Source organism: Pteropus medius, unplaced genomic scaffold (assembly GCF_902729225.1).
Source record: "Pteropus medius unplaced genomic scaffold, Ma_sr-lr_union100, whole genome shotgun sequence".
Taxonomy (NCBI): Eukaryota; Metazoa; Chordata; class Mammalia; order Chiroptera; family Pteropodidae; genus Pteropus; species Pteropus medius.
Genome location: NW_024346667.1, coordinates 14,250,612 through 14,272,106, shown reverse-complemented (window position 1 = coordinate 14,272,106; position 21,495 = coordinate 14,250,612). Strand labels below are relative to the sequence as shown.

The 21,495-nt window shown below is 36.5% G+C and overlaps 2 protein-coding genes across 14 annotated transcripts in view; one reads left to right on the top strand and one right to left on the bottom strand.

Moving 5' to 3' along the window:
• SCRG1 (stimulator of chondrogenesis 1) overlaps positions 1-21,495 on the bottom strand; it is a 108,744-nt gene that overhangs the window by 14,593 nt on the left and 72,656 nt on the right. The gene's annotated exons all lie outside the window — the stretch shown is intronic.
• The window catches only part of SAP30 (Sin3A associated protein 30), a 101,548-nt gene that overhangs the window by 30,523 nt on the left and 49,530 nt on the right, over positions 1-21,495 (top strand). The window contains exon 6 of one of the 10 annotated variants that reach the window (XM_039876100.1): positions 6,124-6,199. The exons of 8 other annotated variants lie outside the window; for them this stretch is intronic. In XM_039876100.1, the coding sequence (XP_039732034.1) occupies positions 6,124-6,184 (61 nt within the window). In that variant the 3' untranslated portion in view covers positions 6,185-6,199. Of the gene's footprint in view, positions 1-1,757; positions 1,885-6,123; positions 6,200-21,495 lie in introns of those variants that run through there. One more of the 10 variants, XM_039876097.1, reaches the window with a different exon arrangement.

The window sequence follows — 21,495 nt, the reverse complement described above, 5'->3', positions numbered from 1 at the left end:
GTTGGTAATGATAACAATAATCGTAATGATACTAGTAATAATAATGTCATTGCCAAGTGTGCTAAACACTTTAGAAATGTTGGTGTATTTAATCTAAGCAACATTCTTTTATGAGGTGATTTTTCACATCAGGAAACTGAGGCTCAAAAAGATTAGGCAACTTGGCCAAGACTGTGGAACTGAAACTGGAAAGCAAGACAAAACTATGCTCTTAGCCTATTGCCTCTATAAATAGTAAAAGTAGAATGAGAGACTGGAGAATCTGAAATAACAATACTGTTCAAAAAGGTCATCGCCCATAATTTGTGTGTAAATGAACCATAGTACTCTCTACGACTCATGGAGCCATCACTCTTAATGTGTCTCCCCAATCTATTTTCTTTTAATACTTGGCTTGAAACAATTCTTCCTTGGACACATAAATTTGAGTCAGCTAGATAGAGCTTCTTACAACGTCATTCATTTGGACAGAGTTTCTAAATGATTATAATTCTAGAAGTAAAATTGTAGTGCCACTCAGTAAATATTTGTTAAATAAATGAATGAGTTAATAAATAAATAAGTGAATGGTTGAAATATTTGGATAGAAGGTAGGTTTGGGGGAATTATTCACCATTCAGTAATTTTCGAGTGTCTACTATGTACCGTGATTAACGTTTAGTGTCACTGAGGACAAAGTTAGCAGCTAGCTACCACTACTGTCTTCTCAAGGCCCTCTCTGAAGTGCATGTTACTGAATCCTATTAATCCTCAGTTTTCTCCCTTGTAAAATAAAGGGTTTAATTGATGATTTTTGTAGTCCCTTCCATTTCCCATTTTTTATGAGTATATGGTTTTCAATATCTCTTTAAAATAAACTTTGAAATTTTAGAATAGTTTTAGATTTATAGAAAAAATTGCTAACAATACAGAAACTTCCTATATACCCTACACACGGCTTCCTCTATTAGTTAACATCTTACATCACTGTGGTACCTTTGTTAACAGTTAATGAACCAATATTGATACATTACTATTAACTAAAGTCCATAATTTGTTAATTTTCTTAGCTTTTACTAAGAAATAAGTGTCCTTTTCTTGTTCAAGGATCCCTTCTAGGACACCACATTATTACATTTGCTTGTTACGGCTCTAAGTTTCTCTTGACTGTGACAGATTCTTAGACTCTTTTTGTTTTTGATGACCTTGACAAGTTTTGAGGAGAACTGGTTAAGTGTTTTGTAGAATGTTCCTCAATTGAGATTTTTCTAATATTTATCTTATGATGAAGCTTGGGTTATGTGTTTTTGGGAAAACGAGTGTTAAAGTGCTATTTTCATCCCATCTTATCAAGGGTACATAGTATAACCATGACTCATCCCTATCGATATGAACCTTGACCACCTGACTGAGGTAGAGTCTGGCAGTCTCCTCCAGTGTAAGTTACTCTTTATCTCCCGCTTTCCGCACTGCACTCTTTGGAAGTCACCCTGCGCAGCTCACTCTTAAGGACCAGGGAGTTATGCTCCACCTCCTTGAGTATCTACATAACTTTTTTGGAATTCTTCTGCATGTGAGATTTGTCTGTTTTCCCTCATTTATTTATGTGCATCAGTATGAACTCATGGATATTTACTTTATACTTTTTATTGTAATCCAATATCACTGTTGCTTAAGTTGTTCCAGCTTTGGCTGTTAGAAGCTCTTTCATTTGTCTCCTCTGCCCTTTTGATATATACTCTCATCAAGTATTTTGTCTTGTTTTGTTTTCCTAACAGTTTCTTACTCTCTGGCACTACAGGATGCTCCAGGCTTATCTTGTATATATTCTGTCCCAGTCCTAGAATCAACCATTTCTCCAAGGAGCATTTTCTTTTATTGGAGAGTTGATTAGAAACCAAGATCCAGGCACTAGGTAGGCTCATTGCAACTGTTGTGTCATAACTTCTAGGCCCTCTCGGCTGACAGAGCAAGGAAATATATTTGTTTATACTAATCTGTATATGTACACATATCTATGCATAGTTCTCTATTTAACCATTTGTGTCTATACCAAGCTAAACATGAGTTTACTGATGTCTCCAACTCTAACCTATTACTACATGAAATGTTCTAGCCTCCCCCGCTTTCTTATCTGTAACCTACCACCCCAACAGTGAGAAGCTATCTCCCACCATCTGCCATTTAATTAGTTGTTCAATGGCAGTATACACGTACAGCAAGTCCAGAATCGTTAACCCATATCCTTTGATAAATAATTTTATCAACTAGAGTACAGTGTTTATGTACAGTATTTTTTTTTACTTCAGTTTTATAGACTGTTTTCAATGTTACTTAAGTCAGGACCTTTCTCTCCACCAAACCCTTCAGTGAGGTGGTTTCATTAATTTGTAATACAGTTTGATTGTTTTGTCATATTCTGCATTCCATTAAGGGATACCCAACCTCTTAAATATATAAATATATATATTTATTTAATTTGCATGCATTAAGCTTCAGTCTTTGTGCTATGAAGGTCTATGGGTTTTGGCAAATGCTTAGTGTTACATATCCACCATTATTTAATGGTACAGAAGTGTCACTGCCCTAAAATATCTCCTGTGCTCAATCTATTCAGCCCTCCCCCTGCCTGGAACTCCTGGTAACCATCAATCTTTTTTACTATTTCTATAGTTTTACCTCTTCCAGATTGCCATATAATTGGAACCACACAGTATGTAGTCTATATAGACTGGCTTCTTTCACTAAGCAATATGTATTTAAGAGTCATCCATGTATTTTTGTGCCATGACAGTTTATTTATTTTTATCGCTAAATAATATTCCATTATAGAGATATCGCACAGTTTTTTTTTTCCTCTCACATGCTGAAGGACATCTTGGTTGCTTACAGTTTTTGCAATTATGACTAAAAGTGCTATAAATATCTGAGTGCGGGTTTTGTGTGGACGTAAGTTTTCAAATAAGTTAATCACTATTTTTTTAACATTTAGTGTTCATGTTAATTGTAATAATTGATTTGAAATCATCTAGCTTTTATATGGCCTCTCAAATATAGCTATTTAAAAAATAATAAACACTTTCATATAATAAATATGTTCAGAACCAGGTACCATTTGTTATAAAAGTATAAACAATGAACCCATAAATATTTTATAGAATAAGAGAACTTAAAATATAGGGCAATTTTGAAATATTTACATTTGATATTCTTTGAAATATGAGCTGACCTGTGGTCTGCTGAGGCCACTTCTTTTACATTACAAACAGGGAAATTTATAGGTGTTAAATTAGCTGCAGAATTGTTCCCCTATTGCTCTCTCACTAATAAAACATGTTAAAAATTTCATGTTTGGAAATCCAAATAAAAGCATTTGTAAGTTGAAGTAATAAATATAACACAGTATTAGATAACTAAAACCAGTTCTCTTTATGCACATATACATCAGATAGGACACATGAAATGCCAAGAAATAGTAAGCAATGGAAATATTTTCCCTAGATATTTCATCTTTAAACATGTGATATGTTTTACATACAGTATAATCCTATTAAAACACAACTTGTTATGTTTTGAACACGGGTATACATTAGCGTGAGAGGCAAATATGTTCACTAAAAGTCTAAAACATGATAACAATTTTACAAAAATAAAGGCCTTTTTATAACACTATCTTCTATCAGATGGGAACTTAGTCTTTGCCTTTAATTCTAGTATTCCAAAGAGGTTCCTTCTTTGGAGACGAGTTAATAAATATTGCCCCCACATTGTTACCACCTTACAGAATTTTCATTGCATTTTCCCAGAGTATCCAAATGACTTCTATTGATTGATCTATTAAGGCTGAGTATAAAATATCCTAGTGTCAAGAAAACTTTACAGTGTATGCTATGTTTTTTCTTGTATCTTACTTAAGTCACTTGATATAAAATATTTGAGAAAATGAAGAATATCATACTAGTCTTCTCCATAGAAATTATGGCCTTTTGAGTGTCAGAAAATTAATGAGTTTGAAGCCACGTTGGCAAATGCTTGGAATTTTTCCCCTGACCCAAAAGGCACTGATATTTCTCCATTAGGAAGGAGCCCGATTCTCTGAGAGATGAAGACCGGCTTGTCAAGAACCCCAGAGGGTTTTAGGGCTTTTTAGTTCAAGGGAAGGAATTCAGGAGAGAATTCTTGGAGTCTAATTCTCTCTGAAGGACAACATACCTTATGATGTATTAGATTGGAGCTTCTGCAAATATTCAATGCCCCTTTTAATAAACAAAAATTATAATGAGGATTATTTCTTCCTTCTTCTCTTCCTTCCTTCCTTTCTTCCTTTTCTTAACTTTTTATTTGGAAATAATTTCAAACTCACAGAAGAGTTGCAAGAATAAAAATAGAACAAAGGACACTTATATTTCCTTTACCTGCCTCCCTCCCCAGAATAATAGATAAAAATCTTCCTCTATTTTTTTTTCATCGCCCTTCCTTCTCCATGTGACAGGGACCGTTCATATGCTTAATTGCCTAAAATATCCTAGAATCTCTTTCTATCTTTTGCTCCCATGAAACTTTTTAAGTGCTATGTTCTATATCCTTCCAGATTTTAGCTACCTCTCAAATCGGAAGAAATCAGATAAACGATTTGGGCCAAATTATTAATAACCAATGATTTTCAAGTATTCCAACTTCCCAGAAACATTTGTGGTGATTTCAAACTTAATATGTTTATTTAGCTGGAGAAGAGACCTGACAGAGTAAGACATTGACCTCCTGAATCTTCTTTGATAGTTTCCTGTTATACCCCTAATTATGCCAGTATAAGGTGAGTCTATATATATGTCTCTGTGGAAGGAATATTTACAAATATTTTTCTTCCCAGTATCCCCCTCATATGCCAAATTGAACTTACCCAGGGCCAAGAATCCTCCAGGAGGAAAGGGATTAAGACCCAATCTCCTCTCCTTTTCCCCTTTTGAGATTCAACTTAATTATAGCTTTCTGAAGGGCTGATATAGCCCTGATGGAGATCGCCTGGTAGAAAAAAGCATTATAGTTCCCTCAAGAAAAAAGGAGTTTGGCTCAGTGACTTAGGCTCAACACCAAGGCCTAGAGTTTTGTGGAAGACAGCATGTTCTACATACAGTGTGTAGCTGTGGCTAGAAACCCAATTATACCTGGTCACCTGAGCAAAGCTGTTGTGTTTGAGGAACGGTGGCTGATTGTGTGAGTGTAAATCCAATAAACTGTCATCTTGGGAGTCTATATCCTCAGTGCTGGACAAGGACTCATTGGAGCCTGTCGGAACCAGTTTTCAACAGTGACACTGTATAAGTGATTAAAATCAGAACTTTTGAGGGACTGATCAGTTCTTTCCACGTGGAACTTTGAAACAAGACTGCTCCCTGTGAACTAAGTAAATTCCCAGAGTTCCTGAGCAATTTGAGGAATGAGGAGTCCATAAGAGAGAGATACTGAGTTACCTGCGATATGGAGGAATGGAGGCTTAGGCAAGTAATTTGAAAAATAGATGCCCAAATTTTGAATCCAAAACCAATGGAAGTCATACAGATTCTTAATATACCAGTTCATCGTGAATCTTCCAAAGCTAAAGTGTTCACCAAATTATTTTGACCACTGAACACTTTTTTTAAAAAATAAGCATTCTGATGACTAGGTTCCGAGGAACACTTGTTGGAAAATGCTTCTTGAGTGGCAGAATTTTAGATACTAAGTCATGACAAAGCAGCAGTAAATTTGGAACAAGAGGCTTTTCCTGATATCCGCCCATATGACTGCTTAACTGTCTCAGAGTAGGCAAGCTCCACAGTTCTGTGGTGTCAATCCCAGTGTTCCAGTGCCTAACCCAAGAAAAGCAGAGTGTGCAGGAGAGGGCAGGGCGCTGAAATGAGATCAGAGCTTTCTCCTTGGTTCCATTGTTCCTTTGCCTTTGAATAAAGACCACCACCTGCAATCACTTATTGTCTCCATGAGTAGGGGTTTTTGTCTGTTTCATTCTGTTATGTATCCTCAGCGCCCAGCACTGTGCCCAGCACAGTTTAGGTGCTCAGTAGCTATTTGTTCAGTGAATGAACTTCAGGCTTACACTGCCTTGGCAGTTACTAAAAACCTAATCTAGCCTTTTCTTTTGCCTAGTTTGTATCTTGTGACTGCAGAGCGTATCCTTCTGAAGATTCAGGAAGTCAGAGAAAACTAATGACAGAGAAATCTTGATGAGGTTTGGCAGGCCTGATCCTCACCAACAAATGGAAAATAACATTTTATTTGTAAATCAAATGAAACCCATGATTACTCACGTCAGACCAACCTGGGATGGGGGCAGGGCTACAGTGAAGCCATTTCAGACTCTACCAGCTGAATTGCTATCCCCCCAGTTCCACATTGCCTAATCTAAGGATGATATTTAACAACCTGTAGGTCATTGTAAGTTTTAAAATAAATATAATCAATATATAAATAATCGGTATGTAGATAAAAATTTAAAATATTTCTTATCCTCTAAACTAAACTATAGGTCATGAAACTACCATGTGATAAAAGGTAAAATGATCATCAAGTCACTCTAGTAATTTCTAAATCATTATTGATTTGTAGAAATTACTGGTGTAGTCTTATGTTTGATGAGCTCTCACGAAACTAAGTGGGCCTGTCTCTAAGCTACAGTTTTATGGGGGAAACTGCACCAAATTCTTCCATGACTTCCCCATTAAACCCATGGTCATTAGACCTGGACTAGGCGCGCGGTGGCAGGATGACTGGGTGGCCTGTCCCTCGTGTTCTGGATGTTAGCACTTCTCACGTAGCCTGTACCTGGAGGGTCTTTACTTCTACCCCCACCTACAACACTGCCACCAGCTGGGCCTGTCCCACCACTCCTGCAAATCCTGGGCCCCTCCTGAGCAGCAGGCAGGGACTGTGTTCCCTCCAGCTACCACCTCGGTCTGCTCAGCTTATGCCCCAAAGTCCAGAAGTACCAGTCCCAAGTCTCATTACCACCTACGCAATGGCCATTGGATGATGTCATTTTGTGGCATATGGTCTAACTTAAGCTATTTACTGACCATCAGGGCAGTATCTCTATATTTTAACCTACGTATTGCCTGAATATCAGCCATGGCCTGATCCCTTTTGAATAGTTCAGAAAGACTCAAAGTCTTCTCCAACATATGTTAGAATAAGGCATGAATGCTTTTCTTCTATCTCTTGATATCTGCCATTTCTTCTATCTCTCGCCTCCATAAAATGGCTCCCATATTTATTTGTTGATTCTTGGAAGCAGCTACTAATTTTGCTTTATCTCTTAAAGTCATTTGAGGATTGTTGCCCTTGCTGATGCTCTATCTCTGAGCTAAAGCAGGAGAAAATTCCCTCCATTGGCCTGAGCGGCCCATAGTTGCCAAGCTGAGGCTGCCTTATTCTCTTTGTGACTTACTCCTTGCCACAACCCTGAGTCTCTGAATAACAATATCAGAAAACAACCTGAGCATCACTCTGCCCTTAATTTACTGTTGCATCTCACAGCTCATCATTTTCCAGATTAAGCCTGTACATTTTTTTTTAGTTTTATTGTGACATAATTGACATACAGCACTGTATAAGTTTAAGGTATACAGCATAATATCTTGACTAACATCCATCATCTCATATAGATACAAGAAAAAGAAAAGTTTTTTCTTTGTGATAACTCTTAGAATCTACTCTCTTAAACAACTTTTAAATCACCACAGGGCTGCATTAACCACAGTCATCACGTCATACATCACATCCCTAGTACTTGTTAATCACGAGCCTGGAAGTTCGTACTGTTTGACCACCTTTATCCAATTCCCCCATTCCCTGCCCCACTCACCACCTCTAGTAACCACCAATCTGATCTTTTTTCCTATGAGGTTTTTTTTAACTTCGAGATTCCCCATATAAGTGAGATCATACAGTATTTGTCTTTGTCTGACTTGTTTCACTTAGCATAATACCCTCAGGTTTCATCCATGTTGTCACAAATGGCAGGATTTTCTTCTTTTTCATGGCTGAATATTCTATTGTATTAATATACCACAACTTCTTAATCACCCATTGATGAGCACTTAGGTTGTTTCCATGTCTTGGCTATATTGTAAATTATGCTGCTATGAATGGAGATGCAGATATTGCTTCGACATGGTGTTTTCATTTCCTTCAGATATATACCCAGAAGTGGAATTGCTTGATCATATGGTAGTTCTATTTTTAAGGAACTAAAAATAGAACTTTGCCTATTTTGTTAATTGGATTATTTGCTTTTTTGCTACTGAGTTGTATGAGTTGTTTATATATTTGAGATATTAACCCCTTATCAGATACATGATTTGCAAATATTTTTCCTATTCTGTAGGTTATCTTTTCATTTTGTTGATCATTTCTTTTACTATGCAGTCTGTACCTTTTGACACTTTTTCTGCCTTGGGTAATTTTTTTCCCCCAATAGCTTGGGAGCTTAAGAAGAGTTCTCTGGTCCCCAAAGGTTAAAGGGATTGTTCTCAGCATGGCTTCTCTTCAGAAGCAGCTAGCTAAGTGGGACCAAGGCGTGAAGACTGAAAACTCCACAGGTGAATTGGATATGCATCAAGAGTTGAGAACTCTCTGCTTAGGGGTCTGTTTTGAGTACAAAGCAAGTACACAATTTTCTTCTCCATTTGTCAGGGCCACTGCTGGATCTACCAACTTGCCTCAATGGAATTTCTTAGGAAGTTCATATGCAGTTTGGTTGTGACGTGGGGACTCTTGCCACTCTGTGAACCACTCCTGTGAACAGTGATGCACAATTTCCTTTAGGTTAATTCCATAAGTTGCATTAGGAAAAAAAAAAAGAAAAAAAGATCTGATATCACAAGGAAACCACTTCTAGTTGCTCCATTTCCTGGAGCCTACAGCTGGCAAAATGCCTGGGACAAGATGTATTCAATCCAAGTCAAAGCAGAGCTGTGTTAGGAGAAACAGATGGCCCACCTAAGGTGAAAAAATTACTTTCTTGCGGGGAGAGGCAGGGTGGTTTATTCACCTCTTCCTCTAGCAAAGCAGGAATATGTGGAGGCAAAATAAATAAAACACGTTACAAACACATTCCACAGATGAACAGAATAAATGGTGCTGAACAAGCCTATGGGAGGCATCTTTGTGCTTCCGGGCAGGCTGTGGGAACTTGTCACTTACATATTAAAGCGCCTCCAAAAGTTGAAAATCATTTCATCAGAGGAAGTAATAAGAAACAATACATAACTGAAGAGACCGATCATCAGTAACCTTTTCTGAGAGCTGGTAATGAGGAACTGAAAAGATTGGGATAGTTAAGATGAACCAGCTATAGGTTCAAGAAAATGACTGAATAGAAAACAGAGCAGTGTGAATTGTATTGTGCTCCATCTGAAGAAAACTGGGATTAGTGTGGTTGGAGACGTGGTAGACAGATAATCTATCTGCATTTGTTTAAAAAGAGGAGAGAGACTAGGCAGTGAGGATTTGTTGCTGATGATATCTAACACTTTCCAGAGAAGAGAAACGCTAGTGTTCAGATCACCTGGAAAGCATATTCCATTCAGAAGGCTTTCCAATACCCCCAACGAAATACTCCCTGAATTTATTCATCTCTTTTTGTTCTGAATCTTTGTTCAACAAATAACAATCTGATGATAAATTTGGTCTCCCAGCTATCTTGATAATGGGTAGGATTGAGGAAATGAAGTATGGAAATCACTGCAAATGTTTATTATATACCTGTTACAAATAAATACATTTGTGTTTTGTTTGATATGTCAATCTTTTGAGGATTTGGTTAGCATAGGTTCATCCTGCAAACTAATTGCCCAGCAATACAGACAAAATCCATTCAGACCTGCAGCTGGGTACCAGAACCCAGAACACTGTGACCACGCTTCCGTACTGCCATCCTGTGAGGCTCCAGCCAAGCAGCCCTGCGCCTGCTTCCTCATCGTCCATGCCCCTCTTAAAATTTAGCATAAACCATTGTAAAAAGTCATCTCCCTACTTGTTTCTTTAAAATCAGCCTAGGATAGTTCTAAATTATCTTCTCTGTAATGCATTCTAATGTGTTATACCCCTGAACCTTAGGAAACACGTTGCATTATCTGTAATCACACTGTGACCATATAGTTTCACCAAGTAAACTTACAGCTTCTTGTGGTCCCTGCTGTCCTCTTCATCTTGAGAAGATGGGCCATGGTGAGGCCACATGATGATGTATCAAGGTTCTTCAGCAAGGGGTGGGAAAGGAAGAATTATGCTACTAATCAGTTCTTACCCAAAACCCTTTGTGCCCCTTGATCAAATAACTTCAAACAGAGAGTGATTTAGGTTAAATGAAGAAAGGGTAGAGTGTTCTCATTTACAAGAGTAGAACTAGAATGATAGTTCTTTCTGTCAACTGTGCTCACTGTAGCTGTGGGAGGGTGCAGAGCTTTGCCCATTCCCCCCTGCCACCATCACCACCATCAGAGAGAATATATACTTCTATGACTTGCCCTGATGTTCTCATCCCTCACTGTTATGAAGGTGAAGTACCATCTGTTACTCTTGCTTAGTTATCTCCTTCCTAAGTAGTAAATTATTGACACCTCTCGGTGTATACTGCACACTTGTTGTTTGCTGTAGGGCATTTGTCCATTAATCTTTTGGTGACCAATCGTTTTTACCCATCTCCAGAATGAGATGGAAGCAAAAATGACCCAACTGTGGAAATTATCTGCTAGCCTTATATCCCAGAAATTGCCCTGCATCCCTTCAAAAGAGCAAACTATCCTTCCTTTAAATGCAAAATAAAAAAATTAATATTGCATGTTAATTTCTTCTTCCCCCAATTTGAAGAGTTGGCTGAAAGACTGATAATAATGACTATTGTAAAATTTCTCTCTAAATGGTCATTCCATAAATAAAATAAGAGATACATTTACTGCAACTGAGATTTATAATGGTTCTGTGAGGTGGCAAAATGGGGTTTGCAATTCAGGATGTTTATTGCTCTCAGAGGTTGCGGCTAATCTCTTATGAAGCAAGGTTTCAGTTGGGTAGAGATTGAGTAATGAGAACAGAGATGCATTGTGCAATTCCTTCTTCCTCTTTGTTGTAGATGAGTGAACATCTTGTCTCAAGCTATAGGCCAGCTTAATAGATTTAATTTTTGAGTATCTGGCTTCATGAGAGCTCAGTCAGCATTTCTTACAAAAAAGAGGCTGTAGTTAACGAAGACTATTATATCTGTTTCTGTGCTGATATTGAGTTTGTCTGACACTTTCACATGAGGGCATACTAATAGCCTTTTTTTTTTTTTTTTTAAAGAAAAAGAGAATTGACATTTACTGATTACTTACCCTATAGCCATACTACCTTTTTCATGGCAAATCTATGAGATTTATATTATTTCTTCTATATTATGTATGGGACTGAGACATTAAATAACTTGCTCAAGGCAATAGAATATCTTAGAAGTCTAAAACAAATATGCTTTCTTCTGGTTAGGTTTATACAGAAGTGATGAGGCGATAATACTGCAGGGCTGGATTTTCGGATTTAAACCTAGGCCAATCTGACCCCAGAGCTGCTCCTTCCATTGTACCATGTAACAACATCACCACATTAACATACAAGAAGCTAGAAAATGCCACTGGATTTTTCCTTCCATCATTCCTTCCTTCCTTCTTTCCTTTCTTTTCTGTTTTGCTGCTCTGCATTTTTTTTTCAATTTTTAAAATTGTGGTAAAAATCATGTAACATATATAACAATAATTGCTTATTCCTCCCTCCCCCATGGTCCCTGACAACCGCTGTCCTCCTTTCTGTCTCTCTGAATTTGACTATTCTAAGTACCTCATATAAGTAGAATTATACACTATTTGTCTTTTTGTGACTACCTTATTTTAGCATAATGTCCTCAAAGTTCACGCATGTTGTAGTATATTGCAGAATTTTCTTCGTTTTTAAGCCTGAATACTATTCCATGTATGTATATACCACATTTTGCTTATCCATTCATTTGTCAATGGACACTTGTGTTGCTTCCATGTTTTATCTATTGTGAATAATGCTGCTGTGAACGCGAGTGTACAAATGTCTTTTTGATACCCTGCTTTCATTTCTTTTGGGTATATACCCAGAAGTAGAATTACTGGATCATATGGTAATTCTATTTTTAATTTCTTGAGCAACCTTCATACTGTTTCTATAGCAGCTGTACCATTTTACATTCCCACCAAAGTACACAAGGGTACCAATTTCTCTACATCCTTGCCAACACTTGTTTTGTTTTGTTTTGATAGTAGCCATCTTAATGGATGTGAGGTGGTATCTTATTGTAGTTTGAATTTGCATTTCTCTAATGATTAGTGATGTTGAGCATCTTTTCACATACTTATTGACTACTGCTCTCTTGACCCAAAGGATGGTCTGATGCTGTGCTTAGTATACTGTTGCCCAGCTCCCAATGCTCCCTTCTGCGCTCTGCTTTGTGATGCAGGTGCCAAGACTCTGGAAACCACATTTTGCTTTGGTCAGCTGGTTCCCTATTGGGGTACCCATGAGAGGACTTGACAGATTTTTCCTTCTTCCTTTTCGTTCACTGTTTCTACATGTCACCTTATCAATGGGCAGCAATAGTCAGTTGCTGTCTGTTTTTATGCTAGTACCACACTGTTTTGGTCACTGTAGCTTTGCAGTAATCTTTGAAATCAGGAAGTGTGAGTCCTTCAGTTCTGTTCTTTTTTTCCCCAAGATTGTTTTGTCTTTTCATGGTCCCTTGAGATTCTGTATAATTTTAGGATTTTTTTTTTCTACAAAAAATTATCATCGAGATTTTGATAGGGATTGAATTTAATCTGTAAATCACTTGGGGAGTATTGAAATTTTGATAATATTAAGTCTTCCAATCCAGGAACATGGATGTTTCACTTATTTATATATATTTTAAATTTCTTTCAGCAATATTTTATAGTTTTCATTGTAAAGGTCTTTTGCCTTTCTAAGTACTTTATTTCTTTTCATGCTATATTATAAATGGATTCGTTTTTGTAACTTCCTTTTCAGCTTGTTAATACATGATGTCCTTCTTTGACTCTTGTGAACTTTTTCAATTTGAAGGCTATTTTATCTGATGTTAGTAAATACATATACACATGCTGTCTTTTGGCTGCTATTGCATGAAATATCTTTCTCCATCCATTTGCTTTCAGTCTATTTGTGTCTTTGGATTTAAACTAAATTTCTTGTAGACAGCATATAGTTGAGTCATGTGTTTTCATTCTTTCTGCCAATCTGTCTTTTGATTGGAGAATTTAATCCATTTACATATAAAGTAATTACTGATATGGAGAAGTTTACTTCTGTCATTTTGCTGTTTGTTTTCTAAATGCCTTATGGCTATTTTTATCCTTCATTTCCTGCATTACTATCTTCTCTTGTATTATAATTGATTTTTTTGCAGTGAATTGTTTAAATTTCTTTACCATTTCTCTTTGTGTATATTCTATTTTCTTTATAGTTACCATGGGGATTACATTAAATTACTTAGTTCTAACACTATAATTTGAATTTATACCAGGCTAACTTTAATAACATACAAAAACTCTTATCCTTTACATCTCCATCCAGACTCCTTTCAGCTGTCGATGTCATAAAATTACATCTTTGTGTATTGTGTGCTCCAAAACATAAACTACTAATTCTTTTAAATGCATTAGTCTCAAACAATGTAGAAAGCAAGATTTACAGTTACAAACCAAAGTTACAATAATACTAGCTTTTAGACTACTTATTTAAATTTCTCTTGAATCATATAGAAAACAAAAAGTACAGTTACAAACCAGTGTTAAAATAATGTTAGTTTTTATAATTTTCCCATCTATTTACATGATTACTGTAGCTTTGTAGTAATCTTTAATTGAGTAATATTTAATCGCGATCTTTATTAATTTATATAGCTTTCAGTTACAGTTATAGTTCAGGTATCCTTTCATTTCACCTTACAGGACTCCCTTGAGCATTTCTTGCATGGCAGGTCCAGTGGTTACAAATTCCCCCGCCCTGGCTTATCTTGGAATGCATTCATTTATTTCTTACTGTTGAAGAGACAGCTTTGTCAGAGATAGGATTCTTGGTTGACAAAATTTTTCTTTTAACACTTTGACTATATCAGCCCACCGCTTTCTGTCCTCCAAAATTTCTGATGAGAAATCTGCTGATAATCTTATTGAATATCCTTGTATATGATTATTTGCTTCTCTCGCTGCTTTTAAAATTATCTCTGTTGTTAGCTTTTTAAGGTTTGATTATGTGCCTTGCTGTGGGTCTCTGTGAGTTTACCTTACTTATAGTTTATTGAAATTCGTGGATGTTTATATTTATATCTTTCATCAAGTTTGGGAGGTTTTCAGCCATTTTTTCTTCAGATATTCTCTCTACCTCTTTTTCTTCTCCCCTGGGCCTCCCACAATGTATATGTTAGTCTATTTAATGGTATCCCACAGGTCCCTAAGGCTTTGTTCACTTCAATCTTTTTCCTTTCTGTTTTTCAGACTCAATAATTTCCATTGGCCTTTCTTCAAGTTTGCTGATTTTTTTCTTTTGCCTGTTCAAATCTGCCTTTGAATCCCCCTAGAGAATTTTTTTTTTCAGTTATTGTATTTTTCAGCTCCAGAATTTCTTTTTGGTTTCTTTTTAGATTTTCTATCTTCTTGCTGATGATTCCATTTTATTCATACATTGTTTTCTTGATTTTACTCCACATCTTCCTCTAGTTCTTTGAACATCTCTAAGACAGCTGTTTAAAGTCTTTGTCTAATATTTCTGCCATCAGATCTTTTTCTGGGACAGTTGCTGTTGATCTATTATTTTTCTTTGAATGGGTCAAATTTTTCTATTTTTTTATATGCCTTGTGATTTTTTTTGTTGTAAACTGAACATTTGAATCTAATAATGTGGTAATTGTAAATCAGATTCTCCTCCTTTCCCATGGTTTGCTGTTTTTGTTTTTGTGTTTGGTTTGTTTGTTTTTACTTTTTATTTTTTTTTGTTTCTTATTTTATTGCTGTCTCTGTGCCAAGGGTCAGCCTCAAGTTTAAACTTAAGGTCTCCTTAGAGCTTTTCTGAGCCTTTCCTTGGGCACACCTGGTCACTTTTTAACATTTCCCATATATGAAATTGTTTTTTAATGTTCTAGTCTTTAATGTCTGACTACCCAAAAGGAAAAAAGAAAAATGAAGGGGGTAAAAAAAAGGTGAGAGCACTGGCCCTTTAAATCTGCTGGATATTACTTCAGCCAGATGGGGCAGGAAATGCATTAATGGGGGGAGGTGCAACAACAATGGCTGCCTGCCTCATTGTCTTCACCTCTGTGATCAGAAGCAGCATTCAGTGATCAGAGCATAGATCTGTGATATTTGGAGGACAGGGTCCTTTTTGCCCACCCTGGCTCCTGCAAGCTGTATGCAAGCCGCTCCAGGACATATGCACAGCTGCCTGCCTCATGGCTGGGGGTTAGGAATGGGTAGCTGCTACTGTGCTGACAGCCAAAATAGACCAAAGTTAACTGTCCAAGTCTACCCCTGGAAGTTGCGAGCCTTCAATAAACTGTCCAGAGTTCCAAAATAGTTACATCAGACATATTTTGCCAGTGCAATAGTTGTCTATTAGGGGGAGGGATTCTTAGTGCTTTCTACTCCACCATCTTCCTAGAATCCCCCAGGATTTTCAAAAATAGGTATCATCCTTTTAGAGCAGTTTTAGATTCAAAGAATTGAGTGAAAGGTACAGAGATTTCCTGTATACACCCTGCCCCCACAAACACATAGCCTCTCCCATTATCCACAGGATTTTAAACTACCACCATTAAAATTATGTGTACAAAAACTTTTTTTGAGAAAAGACCCATCATTATATTGAATCGTTTCAATATTCTCCACAGCAGGCAAGTCCAGCAGGTAAGGAAGTGTGGCCCTTTTAGGACTAGCATTTGTATACGAGGGGTTGGTCTCAGTACCTAAGAGAGCAGAAACTCTCTTGGTTTCTTCTCAGTGTATATGAGAAGACCAGGGATAACTGCAGTACTGTCATTCCAAAGTCTTTTTGCCACGTTCTTTCAGTGACTCTAACATTTTCCTAGTGATCCAGGAGTCATCTTTCATAATGACTTATCCTACTTGAAGCCTTTTTATGTAAATAGTTCCCAACATTTTGAGATTCTGTCGCTGCAGCATTCTTGTCCCTTCCTATGCCCACTCCCACCACTCGGTTTCAGACCCTTGTATGTGGACTCTGGTCTGTCGTGAGAGCCTCCTAAACAATTTTCCCTCTTCCCAGACACTCCTGGCTCCCATCACATGGCAACTAGATATTTCATCCTAAATCACAGTTCCAGTTAGTTCATATTTCTGTTCAAAAAGAGGGAAATCCCCAAATTCCAAAGTCTAACTCTATAAATTGTCTGGGACAGTCACCAGTTTTGTAGGGTCCTCTCCCAAAGTATGAGGTTCCAGGACTAGAGTGCTTATTTTATATTTTTGTAGGCCATTTCCTCAAAGTGTTACTTTCTGAGGAACTATCAGTTGCAAATGTTCTGTTTTATAACAATCTGTAATAACAAAATAATAGCCTAGAACTCTCCAGTCTCCGCCACAAAAAAAGGCTTTGTCCTTTTCCTTTAAGTTGTTTTCTTGCGCCACCTGGTGTTAAAACTAAACAGTGGCTCTAGAGATAAAGCAAGAACCTACTTTCAATGTTTTATCCCCGAATTGAGGATCTTTTAGCGCTAGAAAGGAACCTTCGAGATCATTTAGACAGCTGCCTCATTTTATAGATTAGTAATTTAGCCAGGATTTAGAGGAAAAACTGAATCTAGATTTCTTGAAACCCAGACTTCTTGATTTTCCAACACATCCCCATAGATGCTTAAGCCTCCAAAGGAATTGGGCCAGAGTGATGATGCCACTTTTGGAAGAAGACAAAACAAGGATACTAACATTTACTGATCCCTTATTAGCCAGTTATTGTGCTAAATACATTTACAAACATCTCACTTATTCTTCACGGGTAATTTTTCTTATTTCTGTTTCACAGATGGGCAAGTAAGATTCAGAAAGGATAGATAACTCATTAAAGTTATATTGTATTGCAATACACAGTAGTTCATTTCCTCCTCCTTGTAGTACTTCTGTATATGAACCAGATATATTCTCCCTGCCTCCAGTGACTTTGGGCTTGGCCAATTCAACTTTCTTTGGTCAATCAAATGCGAATGGACTTGATATATGCCACATGAGAGCAAAGCTTAACATTGTGTGGTTTGATTAGGCGCACTTCAGTCCTGACCTCCTTCTCCAAGAGAATAGCATGCCTTTGAGAGTGGTTGTTCTTTCAGCCTTGGCTTCTGGAATGAGATGACACATAGATCTAAGCTGAAAGCAGCTGAGCTGTACCCATCAGATTCACACCTGACCCTCATACAGTCCTCCTGAAATATGAACAGCAAATTAGTCATTTTTTAAGCCACTGAGAATTTGGGATTGTTTATTGCTCCAGCAAAAGCTGACCAATTCAGAGTTTGAATACAAGTCTGACTCCAAAATCTCTCTGGAAATTCTCTGTGAAAAAGACACCTGCTCCCAGGATGATGTCTAATTTAACTAATTCAAGAACCTATATGCTAGGTCTTAAGTCGCTGAGGCTCTCACCTCCTTCAAGTCTTTGTTTAATTCTCCTCTCTCATGAAAACTTGTCCTGAACATCCAATTTAATTATGCAACCTGCTTCTCTAGCAATGCCCTCTCATTACTTTCAATTTCCTTTACCTTTATTTACTTTTTCTCTTTTAAAAAGAGTTTATTACCTTTCAACTTACTCTACAATTAACTATTTTAATGCTTTTAGTTCAAGTGTCTCCCCAGCTGAATTTTGAGAAAGTTGGGTTTTTCTGTCTGGTTTGTTTACTTTCATCACTTAAAACAGTGCCTGACACATAATAGGTCCTTAAAAATATTTGTTAAATGAAAGAATGAAAATATGAAAACACTTCTGAAAGAATGGTAGGTGTTGTATTTTAATAATGTGACCAGTAGAGGTCATAGATGAGTTCTTTAAATAACTTGGCCTGCAACTACTTTTATGTCTGTGTTTATAGAAGGATCTATTCACTCTGGATATCAAAGGGATTAGTGTGGATGGCCACATGATCAATTTGGTGGTGGCAATTAGGATAGATCATGAAAACTCTGCTGGAAGATAAAAATTGATCATATCTCTGATTTCTCCTTCATATGCACCCTAGTCTTGAAACCAAGCAAGGAAAAAAGGCAAATAGATATAGACAATAGGAAGCAAGATGGAGCAGAAATGTTATCTTTAAGAATGTGTCTATTTATATAAATTGCTTATAAATAAGTTAAATTTAGTTAAACAACCAGAGAAGATAGTAAATGATTATTTTCAATTAATTGCAAAGTTATTTGCCTAGATTAACAATACAATCTACCATAAGTGCGTATGTATGTGTGTGTGTTTACAGATACAGCCTATAATACTGGGACTCTCGACTGATCTTTTTCTCTCCTCTTTTACAACAACGGCAAAAAAAAAAAAAAAAATGTCAAGCCAGGATTCACGAGCCATCATTTGGCCTGAGTGTGATTCATTTTCCCTGGCTCAATAGCTCATGCTTAAATTCATAGTATATAACTACATACAGGGAGGATTTAAAGGAATGATGACACTGGGTGAGAAGCAAATGGTTTTCTTTAGATTGAATATTGGTTTTGATTGACTGGCTAGTTGAAACATAAAAATTCAAGAAAGAATTTTAAATTTATTAATCGCCTCCCATATATCGGGCACTATGATAAGTAGTTTTACATGTTATCTCACGCACTCTCTAAAGTGAACAGTGTCAAAGATAACACCTAGAACTTAGTAGAAGCTCAGTACTTACTGAATAAATGAATGAGTGAGTGAGTGAGTAAATGATGTTAGGGAAAGGATCTGTGTCTTTGTTTTGTTCAGTTTATTTGAGGGGGTTGATCTGTTACATCTCCTTGATAGAACTAAATTTTATTTAAACCTGAAACACAGGTACATTTATGTTCAGTGTTCTTTATTCATTACATGTGTCCATTTGCTGGGCACTAAAAACTGCACAGAATGTGGATCCTGTCATGAGATTGAAAGGTAGGTATGGGTGGAGAGCTACAACGAGCAAATGTTGATTCTGGAGCTGCTGTGAAATCGACCTTTCCTTCGATTTTGTACAAGGAACATAATAATTACATAATTCTTACCTTTTTCACCTTTATGACATGTCATGAGATAAGTATGAGATGCTATATTTGAAAGGTTTTGGGGTGATTAAATGGGAAAGTTGGGTAATAAATGGGAGGGTTAATGAAAAATTTAATATGATGCCTCTTGGAGAGGAAGTAGGACTAAATTACAAACTCCATCCTTTAACACTTATTGCTCTGGCTGTCTTTGTCTAAATGAGTGGATGAACAAAACAGAACAACAATTTCCATATCATAAGCCGCCTCCACCTATTCTGCTTCTCTGGGTGTTGTGGACTCTTAGACTGAAGAACTCCATGGTGACGGAATATTAGAGATGATGGTTTTCTTGAGCTTCGTGTTGGTAAATAGCCAGATAGTATAATTTTATTCTATTATGAAGCTTGTAACCAGGTAAATGCCAGGATAGGTTCTCTTACGTGATGGTATGAAAGAATAAAAAAACTATTCAAAAATATTTTTAGTGTGGGGCAGCTCGGGTGGGAAGATGGGGCAGAGTGGACATTGGAAGAGATCTCTCTAAGAGATTATGAAGGTTCGTTCTCACTCTGACAGAAGTAAAATAGGACTTCTTTCTTCCTCTCCTCTCTTTCCTCTTCTACGGCACTTAGAGCTTTAGTTGACTATTATGCATGTAATATATTCATTGCAAGCAAAGCCACCACACAGAATGCAAAGATGCCAAGTGTGCATGAACAAATTAGAAGTTCTTAGTCAAATCCAAACAAATATATACCTGATAATGGCTTTGGCTGAAATATATTTTTATATTTTATAGCATGTTCACATTTGCCAGTGGTTAGCAAAGATTAAGCTTGCCAAACTTTAATGTGGTACAAATGCCATGTTCAAGGCAAAGTAAGTGGACTGTTACAGGATCTGGCAAATCAAAAGCATTATCAACAGCTGTGGTTTTCAAATGCTTTGTGAGACTCGAATAATAAGCACATGTGCATTTAGAGTCAGCATTAATTCTCCCATTGACTTTTTAAAATATAACTTATGATCGCTGGTAGTTTTATATGGTTTTGTAATTATAACCAACTTCCGGTTTAGATGTGATAATGGCCAGAAGGCAAAAATTGATCAAGTCCCTAATCAATTAATTAATTGAATTCATTGAGAAGCTACTATGTTCAGGGTCATACACTTGGTTCTAATTGGAGCCAATAACTTCACATCCCTTCCCATTCATAGTTTTGCCAGAATTGCCATGAGTATAAGTGTTAATTTGAATTTTCCCTCTTTCCATTTATCACCATTAGAGAACACATCTTTAGAAATGAAAAGGTCAAAGGAGAGAGAATTATCATAGGGTTAATGAAGAAAAACAATGATTCTAAATTGTTAAATAATTGACCTCTATATAGTAGGATTCTATATTATGATTCCAACTATTTGATATTAAAAACCATTTGATAAGTGACAGAAGGTTGACATTTTGCTTTATGTAGTGACTTGATAATGTTTCATCATAAATATGACCATTTTAACACAGATCATTATTTATCAATATCTTGGATTTTCATTTTATATTTTAAAAGTCAAATCCATTCACCATAATTACAACTCTGTACAATCAATTAAAAATTGCTTGTCAGAGATGATCTAACATGCATATTATCTGTGTAAGATCAGAATTTACCTTCTTTTATAAGGAGCAGGCTCAGAGGATCATGTTTTTCCTTTGGTGCTGTGTTTGTTTCAGCTACCTACAAGGAGACGTGAGTGATCCTGGTTTACTTCACAAAAAAATTAAGGAGAAACTGTTATGAACCTCATGACGTTAGATTGGTTGGAAAGAAAAAATAATCTGAATTATTAAAGTACTGATTGGGTACTTTATATTTAAAAGCTCATTTCATATATTGAATATTTTAATATATTAATATTTTAAATAACACACTTGAAATAGCACCAACATTGTTGCCTAGTAAAAGTCCCTTGAAGATGTTTTTAGTGCAAAGATAAGACTTGATCTAAGATTTGCAAATCTAAGTTCCTACATAGTCTAGATGTCCAAGACATCATTATTCTCCTAGAGGTCAATAACCTAACTGGGCCCATCAGTTTTTTTTAATTGAAATGAAACAATGTTCCCCAGAAGAGATGCTTAACCTTTTCAGTACTTTAACAAGTCTTCCCTAATCAGTGTAGAATGTTAACTTATATAGTGGATGAAAAAAATATTCGCTAAAAA